Source organism: Corella eumyota, chromosome 2, assembly GCF_963082875.1.
Source record: "Corella eumyota chromosome 2, kaCorEumy4.1, whole genome shotgun sequence".
Taxonomy (NCBI): Eukaryota; Metazoa; Chordata; class Ascidiacea; order Phlebobranchia; family Corellidae; genus Corella; species Corella eumyota.
In genome coordinates, this window is record NC_137491.1 from 15,941,378 (window position 1) to 15,955,250 (window position 13,873).

The 13,873-nt window shown below is 30.8% G+C and overlaps 3 protein-coding genes across 5 annotated transcripts; 2 read left to right on the forward strand and 1 right to left on the reverse strand.

The window, feature by feature from the left end:
- Positions 1-199: 199 nt before the first annotated feature.
- On the reverse strand, positions 200-8,809 carry LOC145741963 (testicular spindle-associated protein SHCBP1L-like). 3 transcript variants are annotated; one of them, XM_082559671.1, is made up of 14 exons: positions 8,591-8,806; positions 8,007-8,153; positions 7,593-7,709; positions 7,011-7,291; positions 6,597-6,734; positions 6,082-6,139; positions 5,488-5,606; positions 4,751-4,888; positions 4,215-4,336; positions 3,399-3,505; positions 2,213-2,356; positions 1,782-1,907; positions 1,341-1,506; positions 200-753 (listed from the first exon to the last, which is right to left on the reverse strand). In XM_082559671.1, exons 1-14 carry the CDS (start codon positions 8,690-8,692, stop codon positions 746-748), a joined length of 1,773 nt encoding a protein of 590 aa, XP_082415797.1. In that variant the 5' UTR covers positions 8,693-8,806; the 3' UTR covers positions 200-745. The 3 variants fall into 3 exon arrangements, with proteins under 3 accessions (XP_082415797.1, XP_082415796.1, XP_082415795.1); XM_082559670.1 differs by having other exon boundaries at positions 200-680; positions 8,591-8,805; XM_082559669.1 differs by lacking the exon at positions 200-753 and adding an exon at positions 788-1,206 and having other exon boundaries at positions 8,591-8,809.
- Positions 8,810-9,449: 640 nt separating this feature from the next.
- Positions 9,450-10,176, forward strand: LOC145741471 (dynein axonemal light chain 4-like). Its single transcript, XM_082559067.1, has one exon. It carries the CDS (start codon positions 9,515-9,517, stop codon positions 9,830-9,832), a length of 318 nt encoding a protein of 105 aa, XP_082415193.1. The 5' UTR covers positions 9,450-9,514; the 3' UTR covers positions 9,833-10,176.
- Positions 10,176-12,716, forward strand: LOC145741470 (F-box/WD repeat-containing protein 10-like). The gene has a single exon (XM_082559066.1). It carries the CDS (start codon positions 10,246-10,248, stop codon positions 12,214-12,216), a length of 1,971 nt encoding a protein of 656 aa, XP_082415192.1. The 5' UTR covers positions 10,176-10,245; the 3' UTR covers positions 12,217-12,716.
- Positions 12,717-13,873: the final 1,157 nt, after the last annotated feature.

Consider the following 13,873-nt stretch of genomic DNA (forward strand, 5'->3'; position numbering starts at 1 on the left):
GAGTCCAATTTCCTATTTTGACTCATATTTACCATGGTTTGATTTAAATTTGTTTTTGTTATACGCAAATCAAATTACTTTTAATGTTTCGAGACGAAAAATAGCAAACACCCTAAAAGAAAAAAGAGGATTTTAACTCGTCTGACAAATTATTTTTTTTTAAAACAATAACACGCTTAAATTTTTGCTATGATTATATTTTAACAATTTTAATTAAAATCATAAAGAAAAAACACGTAACAAAACTCTAAAAAACTAAAAAAAACGCATTTACAAAAAATAGATATGAAGAACAGGTAAGATGATACAAAAACAGACTTTAAAAAATTTGTAACATTCCCAGTAGGTAGCACCGTAAAAAAAGTTGGTCAAAATAAAAGTCAAATTGAACTATGACAGAATGGGCCCATATAAAAATCTACACAGTGGAAAATACACTCAGGTAAATTTATCTCACAGTAAGGAATAGTATTGTAATACAGATTCGAAAATAGGGTAAAAGGCACCTTTTTATATGATATATGCTACACAGTACATCTACGTTGAAGAATGCATCTAAAAAATGGGGGGACAGCAAACTAATATGATGTGGCTTGTAAGGTTGATTGCTTAAAATGCTACTTCGTCAATTGTGTTGTTGCTCATTTCAACATGTGGAAAGGCTTTGGTGGATTCATTCACTGAGAGAAAAAGGCGTTTTTTTGGATAATTATGTGGATTATGGCAACTCTACATGTGAATTTTCTCAAAACCCTTGGGATTAAAGGTTTTAAATTTTGCTATCTGCTAATATTACTAAAACACAGTACCGAAAATTTACCAAAATTTAGTTTGAATTTTTTTTTTATATGTTTAAGCATTTTCCAAAAAAGGGTTAGGGTAGTTGGAGGTTTATAGAAAATGTTGCATTGTAGGTAAAATAGAGTTTTTATACATATAATTTTTCTTCGAAAGTCCATTTGGTAAATAGACATTAGTAATATAACAGTAAGCACTATACATATATATATTTTTAAAAAAGGGTGTGCTAAGGGATATGTTTAATTTATCCATAAACAATGGGCTCCAGGGCAAATAGTGTGGCATTGGTGCGGCTTGAACTTGAGACCTTTTCCCCGATATACAAAGCCATGTCTTGTGGGCCAAAATCCTTTTTGCATTTTTTTTTTGAAAATATATATAGAGAGCATGATGGACAATTCATGCCTTTATATAAATTAAAAAACTGTTTGTGGTGCATTTGCAAGTATTTTTCACACTATGACATGTTATGGTAACCAGGATATGTTAGGTCAAAACTTTGTGAATCAGATTTAAATATTTTATTTTTTAATTTCTACCTTTTTGATTTTGAATCTTTTTAGCATCTCCTCCTTCACTGTCCTTAACATCAGAAAACTTGCTCAACTTAAATCCTGAAGGTTTCTGTTTTCCAATAGTAATTCCAAGTCCACCCTCACTTGTTATTCGATTGTTTCTTAATTCTAATTTAGGAGGCTCAATCACCTTGTTAGAATAAAAAAGACTTTGATACACACTACGAAAATTAGAAAATTTAAAAAATGTAACGAAATTTTGTGAATAAAAAGCATAACTGGTAAATGGTATTGACATTTAAATTATGTCATGCCAAAATTCTAAAATGGTAAAAATTTAAATAAATTTTCAGATTTGTACGAAAAAAATAAAAAGTATTTTTTTTCACATTGTACATAAATGAAAACCTAACATAAAATATTGTCTACCATATTAATTATTTAATTTATTAATTTAATACTTACATTAAGATGAATAGCACCTTTATGGTCATCAGAAGGCATCTCATTCTCAAATTCATCCACCCTGTGAGAGATGACGTTACTTTCCAATAATGCACTACTACCCGGCATCAATTCAACTGCTGCCGTCTGTATAATATTAAATATAAATCTATAAACAACGAAGCTTAGTGGACAATATATATGTATGTTTAATTAAAAGGCCTTCAAAAAACTAAAAACTGCCATTTGTTTGTGGTTACATCATGGGTTCGACTCTATTGCTTTTATGCTGTGGCGTCCTTGAGTTGCTATAAACAGTACATACTTTAAATCAAAAAGCAGAATATTTTTCAGCCAATTGCGAACAATAATATCTTACTGCAAAAGTCAACTTGAAACTTGGTTGGGGTAACAAATGTTACCATATATACAACAAGTATTCCTAAACTTACATTTGCCCCACAGATAGTGCTGTCAGACATCGTTAACTTGGCCCCCTCTCTAACAGTTATTCCAGTACCATCACATCTAAACAAACAGTTGTTCACAATAGCATGTCCACTTTCCACACGAAGTATTCCTTCTGTGTTGTCAGCCTATAAAAGAAATTAAAAATATTAATTAAAAAAATTGTTTGAGTAATAGTTTTATTTAAATAAACTATTAAACTTTTTAAACGATGCATGTAGCCTATAACTTAGTTTTTTAAATTTAGTTACATAAACTTGAAAGATAATATTCCTAACAATGTTAACTTTAGGGTAATTACAAATTATTTATAGGTCAAAAATTGAATTAAGAAAACTGTTTCTTTAAATTCACATAAGTAAGGTACTGTAGTTAATCTAATTCATTTAGTTCTATTGATTTGCCTTAAATTAGTTTATACAATTAAAAGTACAGCCCATTTGGGTTAAAATAGAATACCCGCACAAGTTAAAGTAACAATATGCAAGACAATGTTGATAGGCTTTATTTTTACTAATTAATTTAAGTTTTTTGTATAAAAAAAACATTTTTATGTACTTTAGTCCTGCAAAAAATTTACAACTGTAAAAGTAATGAAACGTAGAACCATAAAAGTAACCAAAAATGTCTATTTATTGATTGTTGTAATTATAAAATTAAAAATTCCCTTTAATTAAAGTCATATATTAGCGATATTTTTATAATCAAAAATTAATAAAGTTGGTGTCATTGAACACAAAAATGATTTTAACTTTAAATAATTTCACCTACTTTTTAAGTTATACAACTTTAAAAATAAAATTATTTAAAAAAAAAGAAAAGGGAAGCCCTGTTTGTGAAGACACAAAAAGTACTAGCTTGTATACATTCACTATGCTATTTGGTACTTTCTACGTCACATAAAAAAATATAGTAGCCTTATTTTTTATGTTTAAAATCATTTTCCAGTATTTAAAAAAAATTAAATTGTAAGTACCACAGACATTTTTGAAAGGTTCTAAAGCCATTTTGTGATTCATTGTCACATTTAAAATAAATATAGTAATCATCGAGTTAGGGTTAGTATAAATTTTGTCTGGAATTAAAAACTTACAGAGGAATTTAGTGGGACTAAAAGAGTAACAAGTTAATTTATAAGTGTAAGATAAACATGAACCGCAATGAACTTACCTGAACGAAAGTTAGGTTGTTGATGGTGATTTGAGCATAACAAACATTCACAAACAGATCGTCGCTTCTGATCGCTTCAATTACAACCTCATCTCTGTCTCCTTTACCTATGTAACAAAAAAAATTTTTTTTGTTTTTTTAATGCATACTTATGCTTTTAATCCAATAATAAGGCTGCATTATATCGCAGATAATTTTTTAAAACACTACCATTTAAAGTTAAACCCTTAATTGGAAATTTTATGTGAAGTTGTTAAAATTTAAAAATAAATTGGTGTAAGGACTAATGAGAATGGAGAAACATTCAAAAAAGCAAAATATCAATAAATATTGAAGTTAGTCCAAAAAGCAAAATGATTTAATTCAAACTGTATGCCTATGTTTAGGTTGCAAATTTTTCTTTTTACATCTTTCTTTTTGTATATATTTTTATCCTTGATGTGGGAAAGTCGAATGCACGACTTAAACATAGAGTAACATCAGTTACTCCAACCCAGTCTCGAGTTGCCTGTGGCAGTTTGAGATTATATAGATTATAATTGCCCGATAATTATGCTGCTAACTAAGTGCTAGCTAAGCAGGAGTTTATACCATTTTTAGCGCCTTTCTCAAGGGCGCTACAGCATGATATAAGTGGGGATTAAACCCACGACCTCATGTGTGGTGTGGCAAGTGTGTTTTTACCACTACACCATGCTGCCGGTCTATTGAAAATCAGTTGTGTAGAAAAATATAAAAGTGTCTATTGAAAAATATAAAAGTTTCGGAAAAACAAACATTTTTCTATAGACAACCACTTAATATTTTTTGTTTTACCTTGGATAGTGATTGATTCAGTAAGTTCGTGAAATCCTTCACCAGAATAAACACCAGGATATATGAGAACAAGATCCCCTTCATGACATACTTTTAATGCTGTGTATGGACTCGAATGTAGTCTGCAAAAATAGTAAAATATTTGTGCCAAAAGTATTAGGTATTTTTTCATTTATTTATCCTTGATAAGAGAACGATAACTTAAGGGCCTAAACATAGAGTATTATTTGTTACTAGGATCCAGAATCAAGTTGAGTTTAACAGTTTAGGATATTATTAACTATAATAGCCCCATTGTTAACCTGTTGTTTTTTTTGGCTCAGCAGGAGTTTGTATAGTTTGTACAGTTTTACTAAGTTCCTATAAGCAGTGGAGTGGTGGGTATCGAACCCAGAACCTCATAAAGTAAAGCTAAGTGTTCTAATTACCAAATTAATCTGTCGCTTATTTATGATACTACATATAATATGGTATATGTTCTTATACATATTTAAAATAAAAATGTAGACTAAGAAACATTTTTAACAACTACTTACTCCATAACAGTATCATCGGGTAAATCTCTAAGCATGGAAGCGGTCAACTTAGCAGCCACAATGTGAGTAACAGTCGATTTGTCCGATCTTGGACCTTTTGTTCTTCGTAAAACTCTGGGAAAACAAGGCCCTTCAGCCCTGTAATTAAAAATTTATAGTAAATAAACGGAAGACATAATAAAACAAACTGTAAATTATTAAAAGCTTTTTAGTCTTTAAAGTAGTTGTCAAAAATATTTAAAGTGATGAGGTAATTTAAATCAAATATCATACACATTAACAAAACTTAATTAAAGCTGTAAGCATTTTTTTGTATATATCTTTATCACCGATGTGGAAAAGTCGAATGCGCGACCTAAACATAGAGTAACATGAGTTACTCTGACCCAATCTCAAGTTGCCTGTGGCAGTTTGGGATATTATAGATTAAAATTGCCGTGCTGGCTCAGCAGGAGTTTGTACCGTTTAAAGCACCTTACTCAAGGGCGCTACAGCAGAAGATCAGTTGGGATTGAACCCACGACCTCATGCTACCGGTTGCTTTTACCACTACATCACACTGCCATTAGTAATTTTTAGAACATAATTAACCAAATATATCATGTATGTTTAAGTAATTTGGACAGAACATTCCCTAAAATACATTTTACCAAATCAGACAAGGAATTTAATAGTAATTGTTGTATACGTTTGTCTATAGGACATGCACTTAGATAGTATCTTTTAAATTCACTTACCTGAGTTGTAGAGTCTCCCAGATTTGAAGTAATCCAACAAGTTTGAGGATCTCGTAATATTTCCTCCAACATTCAACAGCTTCCGAGTTTGTTGGTTCACCCTCACTCTGTATTCGCACCTTAACATAAATACTTATTTTAAAATAATTCTCAATAAAATATTGTTAGGTAAATTAAAACAATTTTGCCTAAAAAATAATTTTTCCTTGAAAAAATGGCTCAGCAGGAGCCATTTTTTGCTGAGCCATCCAAAAAATGGCTCAGCAGGACTTAAGGGCGCTACAGCGTGAGAGCAGTGGGGATTGAACCCACGACCTCGTGTGTGGTGTAGCAAGTGTTCTTACCACTACACCACGCTGCCGGTATAATCTATTTTTACAATAATACTGTACCACAACCTTTAGTTTTTTGTATTTCGAAATTTTTTAAATTAGACACCTTGTCTAATAAGCTTCATTTAATACAAATTTTTGACATAAAATTAAACACTTAATTTAGGGTTTTAAAAAAACTACACTTGTGCAAATACATTAACTAAATTGTTGTTTAGTGAAAGTTAAGCGCAAGATTTAAAAAAGAAAAAAATATTAATACCTGATAGGCATGTAATTCACGATGGCGGACAAAATATTGAGCCATTGTTCGATTGTACCTTTACAAATTTTATAAATCAATTAGCAACCATGTTTATTCTTAAAAACAAATCATAAGCAAAAATCAATAAGTAACAAAACCATACCTACTTAAAGGTTCTAAGCTTTTAAGTTTTGTAAATGATTACTTTGACATTTTGTAAAATTAAACAAAAAACTCTGCAAATATTAACTAATTTACTATACCTAATTTTGTTATAATATATTATATTTTAATAAAAGGCTTTTTATTTAAAACTATTTTACAAATATTGTAGTTTTTATTGTATGAAAATAATATTACCTTATTTTTTTCTTATTAAAACATTCTTTATCAGTGTTATATAGGTTTTATAATTTTTTTAAAATAAATATAACAAACATATTGTTGCTAAAAACAATTAAAATTTTTTTTTATAAAATATACTAAACTACCAATTTAAATATATATTTATATCCATTAAAAAACTGTTTTACCTTACTACAACTGGAGCAGGGACGACTCCACTTATGACATCATAATACAACCTCAATCGAGCTCGAAGGTAAGCGTCAAACGGGTATTCCCCCTCATCTTCGTCATCCCAGTTTCGATGAATATGCTCCATGAAAAATCTGAACAAATTTAGAAAAATTGTTTATAAGCTGAAACCTGTTCAAATACCTAAATTTTTTCGTGTTTAAACTTCTATAAAAAAAACTAATTATGCAGCAAGTAAAAGATTAATTTGTTATATTACATTTATTTAATAAATCCGGGTCTACAAAAGGTGCGATTTTAAGCACTTTAACCACTTCTTTAAACTATATTAGCCCTTTTTTAAATAAACAGTAATTAAATTATAGACTGTATAATTACCTTTAAATCAAAAATAACAAATTAATAGTTACCGAACATTATCCACAACTTGTGCAATCCACTTCTGTTGAACTTCCTCCTTTAACTTTAAATCCAACTTACAAATCCTCTTTTCCTCCTCTTCCGGATCTTCTTCTTCATCTTCATCGCTCATGTCTTCGATGATGGTGACCGGATAGAGGTCCACAACATCCAGCATGTATCCCAGCTCCTCCAGCTGAGCATCGATGACCTCACGAGGAACGGAGGGTTCGTTGCAAACAACAGGATCAACAAGAGACACATGAGCTTGATCTGTGTGAACATCATCAACCTTGAGAATATAAATATTTTTTCTTTTTTTTTATTGTTTCGATATGCTTTCTTTTCTCAAAGAATAACTTTAAAATAAGCCAATATATTACTTGAAATATTTATATACATAGCCTATAATATATTAGAGATTAATAAACAATATGTATAGCCTATATATGTGAATTTTAAATTGTTGTAACAAAAAATACAATTTAATGAACATAATACATTTATATACAACATATTAATCTATATACACTTAGATAGGCCTATATTATTAATTTATCCATAAATAAAGCTGATATGTACTAAGTACTAACCTCAACTAATATATCAACAGTTCTCCTTGATCCATCACCATAAGGTCCCTTCCAAAGAGCCAACCACTTTTTGTTCATTAAAGTTTCTTCGACATAACAATTAACCCGATCCATAACCTAGTAAAATTACTTCCGTTAGTATGTATATATATATTTATTTATTTATAAGATAGTGCTAAGCCATTTAAACCTTTGACATTTAAACATGCTACAATAGAACATCTTAATTTAAACCTCCTTTATTTGAATTTAAAGGATTTACATTTTATAGGAGTTCAGTTGTAAAAGTTAAACTTATGAGGTTTAAACGTCTGGCCACCGGTGCCAATATATTTGTTAATTTCAAGTGGCGCTAATGAAAAAAAAATGAAAAGGTAAACCAATAAAATAGACTACAATAAAAAATTAATTTACCTGGGATGGTTTACACTCAGCAATTTTGACTTCATTGCAGTAGATGTCGTAACGTTGTTGACATGTTAGGTTTGGAAGTCGAACGAGGTGAGGAGAAGAAATCAGCCAGCAGGATTTCTCAGGCATCTGACTGGAGGAACATGGCTCCTAAAAAAAATTGGTTTTTGAATATAGATAAAATGTATTGCACATGAACATATATATCACAGAATACTATTAAGACAAGATTTTATGAAATATGTATTTAAATACTGACCCTTTATACAGTCAAACTCTATATTTACTATATTTAATGATTTATTGTTATTTAATTAACATGATAATAAATATATAGTCAATTGTTTTGGATAATTTTAAAGTTTTTTAACTGATTACTTTTATGATCTTAATTTTTTAAAAACCTGTAACGTTATTTCAAAAATTCTGATATAACACTTCCAATTTGCATCACTGCATGGGGTTCTAAGTTCGATTCCCACTGTTTTCTTGTTGTAGGGTCATGTAACATAATGCTACAAACGCATAAACAGTATGGACAAATTTTAAACAATCCTTGCTTTAGTCATAGAAACAGGTTTATTTACATCGCTTAATTCAATCTTTTCAACTCCATCATCCAAAGAACTTGTACACAACTCAATCTTTTCGTCAGTGGCGACGGTGTTTACCTCAGAAACTGAAGCCATGTTTTTATTTTTTATCCCAGCCTTAATACTGTAACCTTGTCCGCCTATCTGTAATTAAATAATAATTAATTAACATTTAATTTTATTAAGTTAGAGTCAGATAGCACCATTGACTGATTGAAATAGATTTTTAAACAAAAATTTAGAAAAAGTTTTAATATCTGAATTTAACATATTCAAAAGTAGTTTGCTAATTTTGTGAACTATTCTTGACGCTCAGCTGTTTGTATAAATTTTAAACTACAATTAACGCCTTGAAAAAATCGATAGTTGCTTTTGCTTAACGCCTTTGTTAGGCCACGAATTTAATTTTTCAGTTCACGGATTTGTAAAGAAAATTAAACGTTGCGGTTCAGACAATTTAAATTTGTTTATTCTCAGAGTTTCCGAAATTATTTTTTAATTAAAAGCAATCAAATATTCAATTTATAAAAATGTATAACTAATTAACAAATAATAAATTTAAAAAATAATTAACAAATAATAGCTTTAAAATAAAATAATAAAAAAATTCCATCTTAAATTTTATTTAAAGTTAATAATTTTAATTTAATTATAACTTAAAATGTTGTATTATTTAACAAATTAGTTATTAATAAAACATAATTTTTTTTTCTTAAAAACAATAACTAATCTTTAAAATAATAATTAACAAAAAATTTACAACAAAATATTTGTTAAAAAATAAAACTACAAAATATTTTTTCTTCCACTTAGTGTGCCTCACTTTCGTTGCTAAGTAACGGACATTTTTGTTTTTAAGAAATTCGTTTTTTTAGTAGGACCTTTCAACTTTAGTTTCCCAACACTTTAGAAAGCAAAATGGCTACGGAAGCTAAGAAAGAAGAAGTTTATGATTATAAAAGGCTGCACAGTTACCCACTTATACGTCACACTGATATGCCAGAAGAAATGCGAGTAGAAGCTATGGAATTGTGCGTAACAGCGTGTGAAAAATTCAGCGCAAACAACGAAAATGCAGCAAAAATGATCAAGGAAAGCATGGACAAAAAGTTTGGGTCATCTTGGCATGCCGTGGTCGGCGAAGGTTATGGATTTGAAATTACACACGAAACTAAAAACATTTTGTACATGTTTTTTGCTGGAAGTACTGCAATTTGTGTATGGAAATGCTCTTAACTTAAAAATACAATTTAAATATAACATATATTATCTACACTCAATAAATACTGAGCATGAATCTTACTTTGTTTTACCTGTAATTGACTTAAAATATATACCCAAAATTTGATCAATTAGCTGACTTTTTAAACATTGTAAACCCTATTTAGAAATGCATTTTTAAATTACAAAATGCATTTCTAAATACAAATATTAGTCTAAATATTTGCTGGTATTTCATTATAATTAACTGTTATTATGCGTATTACATTTAAATAAACTGTTGGGTTTTTATTATTTACATATTTTATGTCTTTTGTTTTGCTACAATATTTAATAAAAGTTTTTTTTTTATATCCTAGCCAACATTTAAGCCATTAATTTTTTTTGTAATGAACAAAAAGAAATAACACCTTTTTCTAACTGCTAAGATGAATGCAAGGATTGTGGAGATTAACGATTGGCTGCCAAAAGAAAACTATGACACAAGAAGAGAAGTGATTCTAGGATTAATAAAACGAATATCAAACTTTTCACTTCTTGAACAAACCATTAGAGTTCTGTTGTCAGTTTTGCAAAAGGACTTTACTTACTCAAGATCACAATGTTTTTCAAGTTTAATTAATCGTCAGGATACAAATTTAAACAAAATGTTGCTGCTCACCGATCAAGACGACAAAATAGAAAAAATATGGAGCTGGTTTGAATTTTGTTCTTACACTGAACAAGCCACCTTTGTGTTTCATGTTATCAAAATTATAAATGATTATTCGATATTGCACCAAAGCTGCATATTAGCAAGAACAATTTTAAATGCAACAGAGGAAAATAAACCAGACTACACAGAAGTTGATAGTGGCGATATCAAGTTTGGAGATTGCAGCAATACCCATTTTAATATTACTGAAAGCCATAACAGCTTTAATGATATCCCGTTGAGGTCAAAATCTGTTTTGTCAATGTACAGCAACTTTGAAATCGATTTTCCAGAACCAAAGAACCCAAGTGTTGACTTCGTGGGCAAACTTCCGGTGCACTTAGCAAAAAAGATTCTAAATATGCTAGGATCTCTTGGCTGTGCAATGTGTGTAAACAGGCAATGGCGAAATTTGGTAAAACAAGTTTTAAATGAACTGCACACGAAGCAAGAGATCTTGGAGGAGGCAATCATGATGCAAGGAGCAACTTCAAGAGACCCTGACTCTATTAAAATAAAAACAACTAACATTCTTATACCGATTCTACAAAGTGACTTAAATACTATTGAAGATGCTGACACTGTTGTATGTTATAAAGGCGCTTATTATAAACAGATTTCGGTTGAAGAAAGGCCCATTTACATTGGGCCTTACAATGTATTGATACTTGATCATGCGTCAGATTCCAGTAGAGTAATGCATTATTCGGGTGGTGACAGCATTATAACAAGTTCCACAAACAGAAACATTAGACTTTTTGACGTAACCACTGGCTATGAGACACAACCATACAGAAAAAGCCACTCTGGGTCCATCACTTCAATATATGTAACAACTGACGAACGAAAAGTAATTCTGACTGGTAGTTACGATACGACCATACGGTCCTGGCATACTGGTAAAATTCGATGCCAGAAAATAATGTACGGCCACAACAAATCTGTCACTACATTAAATGTGTTTGGGGATAACCTAGCATCTGGCGGCAACGATGGTTTAGTTAAGGCCTGGGACTTTATCACTGGCAAATGCCTCGCAACTTTTGTCCACACGCGACGAGGTGTTGTGACTTCAGTTTCTTTACACGAAAACATTCTAGTTTCTTCTTGTAACAGAGGTACAATCAAGGTATGGAACATATCCACTAAAAAGCTTGTCAAGTGCCTAAGAGGCCACGTGGGTGCTGTGACCAGCGTGACAATGGACGAGAACTTTATTATAAGTGCAGGCATAGACGGCTATGTTATCACCTGGTTTAAAAAAAGCCACTTGAAGAAGTATTTTAAATGCTACAGACATCCAAAACCGGTGCTGTGCGTGCAAGTTCGTCATCTTCATATAATCAGTGGCTGTGAAGACGGAAAAATTCGCATTCTTCATTTGGTGTCTGGCGAATGCCTTCGGGTTTTGCGCGGGAACAGTAAATGCGAGCCCATACTTAGCATAAGCGCCACTCCGCAACGCCTTGTCGTAAACACTCTAAGTACTTTACTGTTGCTTCAATTCGAAGAGTGGAAACCAACTAACAAACAACCAGTTATAAATACAGTAGAAGTAGATGGCGGACAAGCAAAGGCACAAATTGTAACTGCAAATACGCATTCATATGTAAGGGCATGCAGGAGAATACGATCTGCTGTTTCGAGGGCAAGCAGTCACAGTCTAAGGCCGCAAACTTCGCACACAAGTTACACATTATTTTAAATCAGTTACCTACTTAATATAAAATATAAGATTCAAAATTATTATACCACCATTGAGAAAAACTTGTGGTTTACAGTCTTGAAAAAAACTTTTACCTTTATGGTCATTTTTTATTACTTTATTTAACGGTCAATAATGTTTTATAAGCACTAGCTCTACTAATACACATTCAACCTAAATATATATAAACCTAACTATGTAAGGTAAATAAAAGACCGAAAACTACAAGTCATAGCAGCAATGAAATATCAAATTAAAATTTTTGCATACGCTACTTTTTGATAAACAACATAATAAGGAACGAAAAGATTCAGCATTTTTATACACATATGTGCAGCGGTGTTATGTTGATCAAATAAAATTGAACAACTCATGACCCTCTACTACCTATTCTTTTAACCAGCCATAAGAAATTTACCTTATTCGTTTTTCTTTTGTATCGTTTATAGAATAACTTTAAATTCTGTAAACGTTTAAAAATTAATTAAACTCGTGCTAGAATAAAGTTGTAAACTGTGTATTTTTTTAAAGTAATAAAAAATATAAGGCATTTATTGAAAAACACTAATTATTTGTGGTAAATTATATAGAAGACAGGCTAACACATTAGTAAATAGTTCAGTTTAATTCAATAAAAAGCAACTGCACATTACTAACTATAATAAAGACTGCAGTATAACTTTAAAAATGTCCTGGGATTTATTTAACTACACCGGTTGCTTGCCCTTGTATAAAAAGGGGTTATGATCGAGAAGATAAAAATCATCGGAATACAATTCTCTTAATATATCAACATATGATTTGTCTATACTACTAAAGGCCAACTGCGTTGCTTGGTCTTTAATTACAGAGGGTCTGTCCTTCGGAAAATTTATCTTATTTTGAGTAAAATTTGTGTGCGCTTGAATGTAGTCAAGCAGTCTTTGGGACTCTGGTACTACGTTGTCGAATCTTATAACATAGCTGTATTGGTAATCACAGGGCATACATAAATCTGTCTGTGGTATCCAATGCCCATCCATTTGTTCTTTTAAACTATTGTGATATTCGTCGATCACATGCCTTAAAGTAATGAAAAAGTGTTACACATAGGCTAGAAGCACACAAGACTAAATTTGTAAAGTAAATCAAGTATAATGTACTCGATGCATTTAAAACCTAATTTGTGAAAAAAGCCTAGTTTGTCACCTGTTTTAAAAATGTAAAATTTAGGGCAATGGTGGTGTATATAACTGCAATTAACCTTATAGTACCTGATAAAATGTAGAAACGAAACTTCACCGGTTTTTAACATTTCAGCAAATTTTAAAATTTCCGATTTTTCTGCATCTGAATGTATTTGAAATGCCGTCAACTTTTCCATATTTTCAGATGTTACGTCGACAATAGTCAACCTGTGGGTACAGTAGTAAGAGTTTTAAACAGTTTTCAAAATTATATATGTATTATTTAAAGGTGATAGGTTTTTATGTTTTTTTCATTGGGGTAGGGTGTTCTGTTATGATGTGTTTAAGCTATCTGTGAACGCCAAGGCGAATAGTGTGGCAATAGTGCGGCTCGAACCCGAAACCTTTCGGCTTGTAGTCCGCTGCCATGACCGTTTAAACACACTACCGGACAAATTTAATTTTTTTTTGGTATAGAATTGCTAGATTAT

What these genes read in the sequence shown, in the direction of transcription:
- LOC145741471 (XM_082559067.1), top strand. Translation starts at nt 9,515, where the DNA reads ATGGCTACGGAAGCTAAGAAAGAAGAAGTTTATGATTATAAAAGGCTG.
- LOC145741963 (XM_082559669.1), bottom strand. Translation starts at nt 8,692, where the DNA reads ATGGCTTCAGTTTCTGAGGTAAACACCGTCGCCACTGACGAAAAGATT. An exon ending in CTGAGTGTAAACCATCCCAG is followed by an intron (nt 7,710 to 8,006) that starts GTAAATTAATTT and finishes TAATTTTACTAG; the next exon opens with GTTATGGATCGGGTTAATTG. An exon ending in GTGAATTACATGCCTATCAG is followed by an intron (nt 5,607 to 6,081) that starts GTATTAATATTT and finishes ATTTATGTTAAG; the next exon opens with GTGCGAATACAGAGTGAGGG.
- LOC145741470 (XM_082559066.1), top strand. Translation starts at nt 10,246, where the DNA reads ATGAATGCAAGGATTGTGGAGATTAACGATTGGCTGCCAAAAGAAAAC.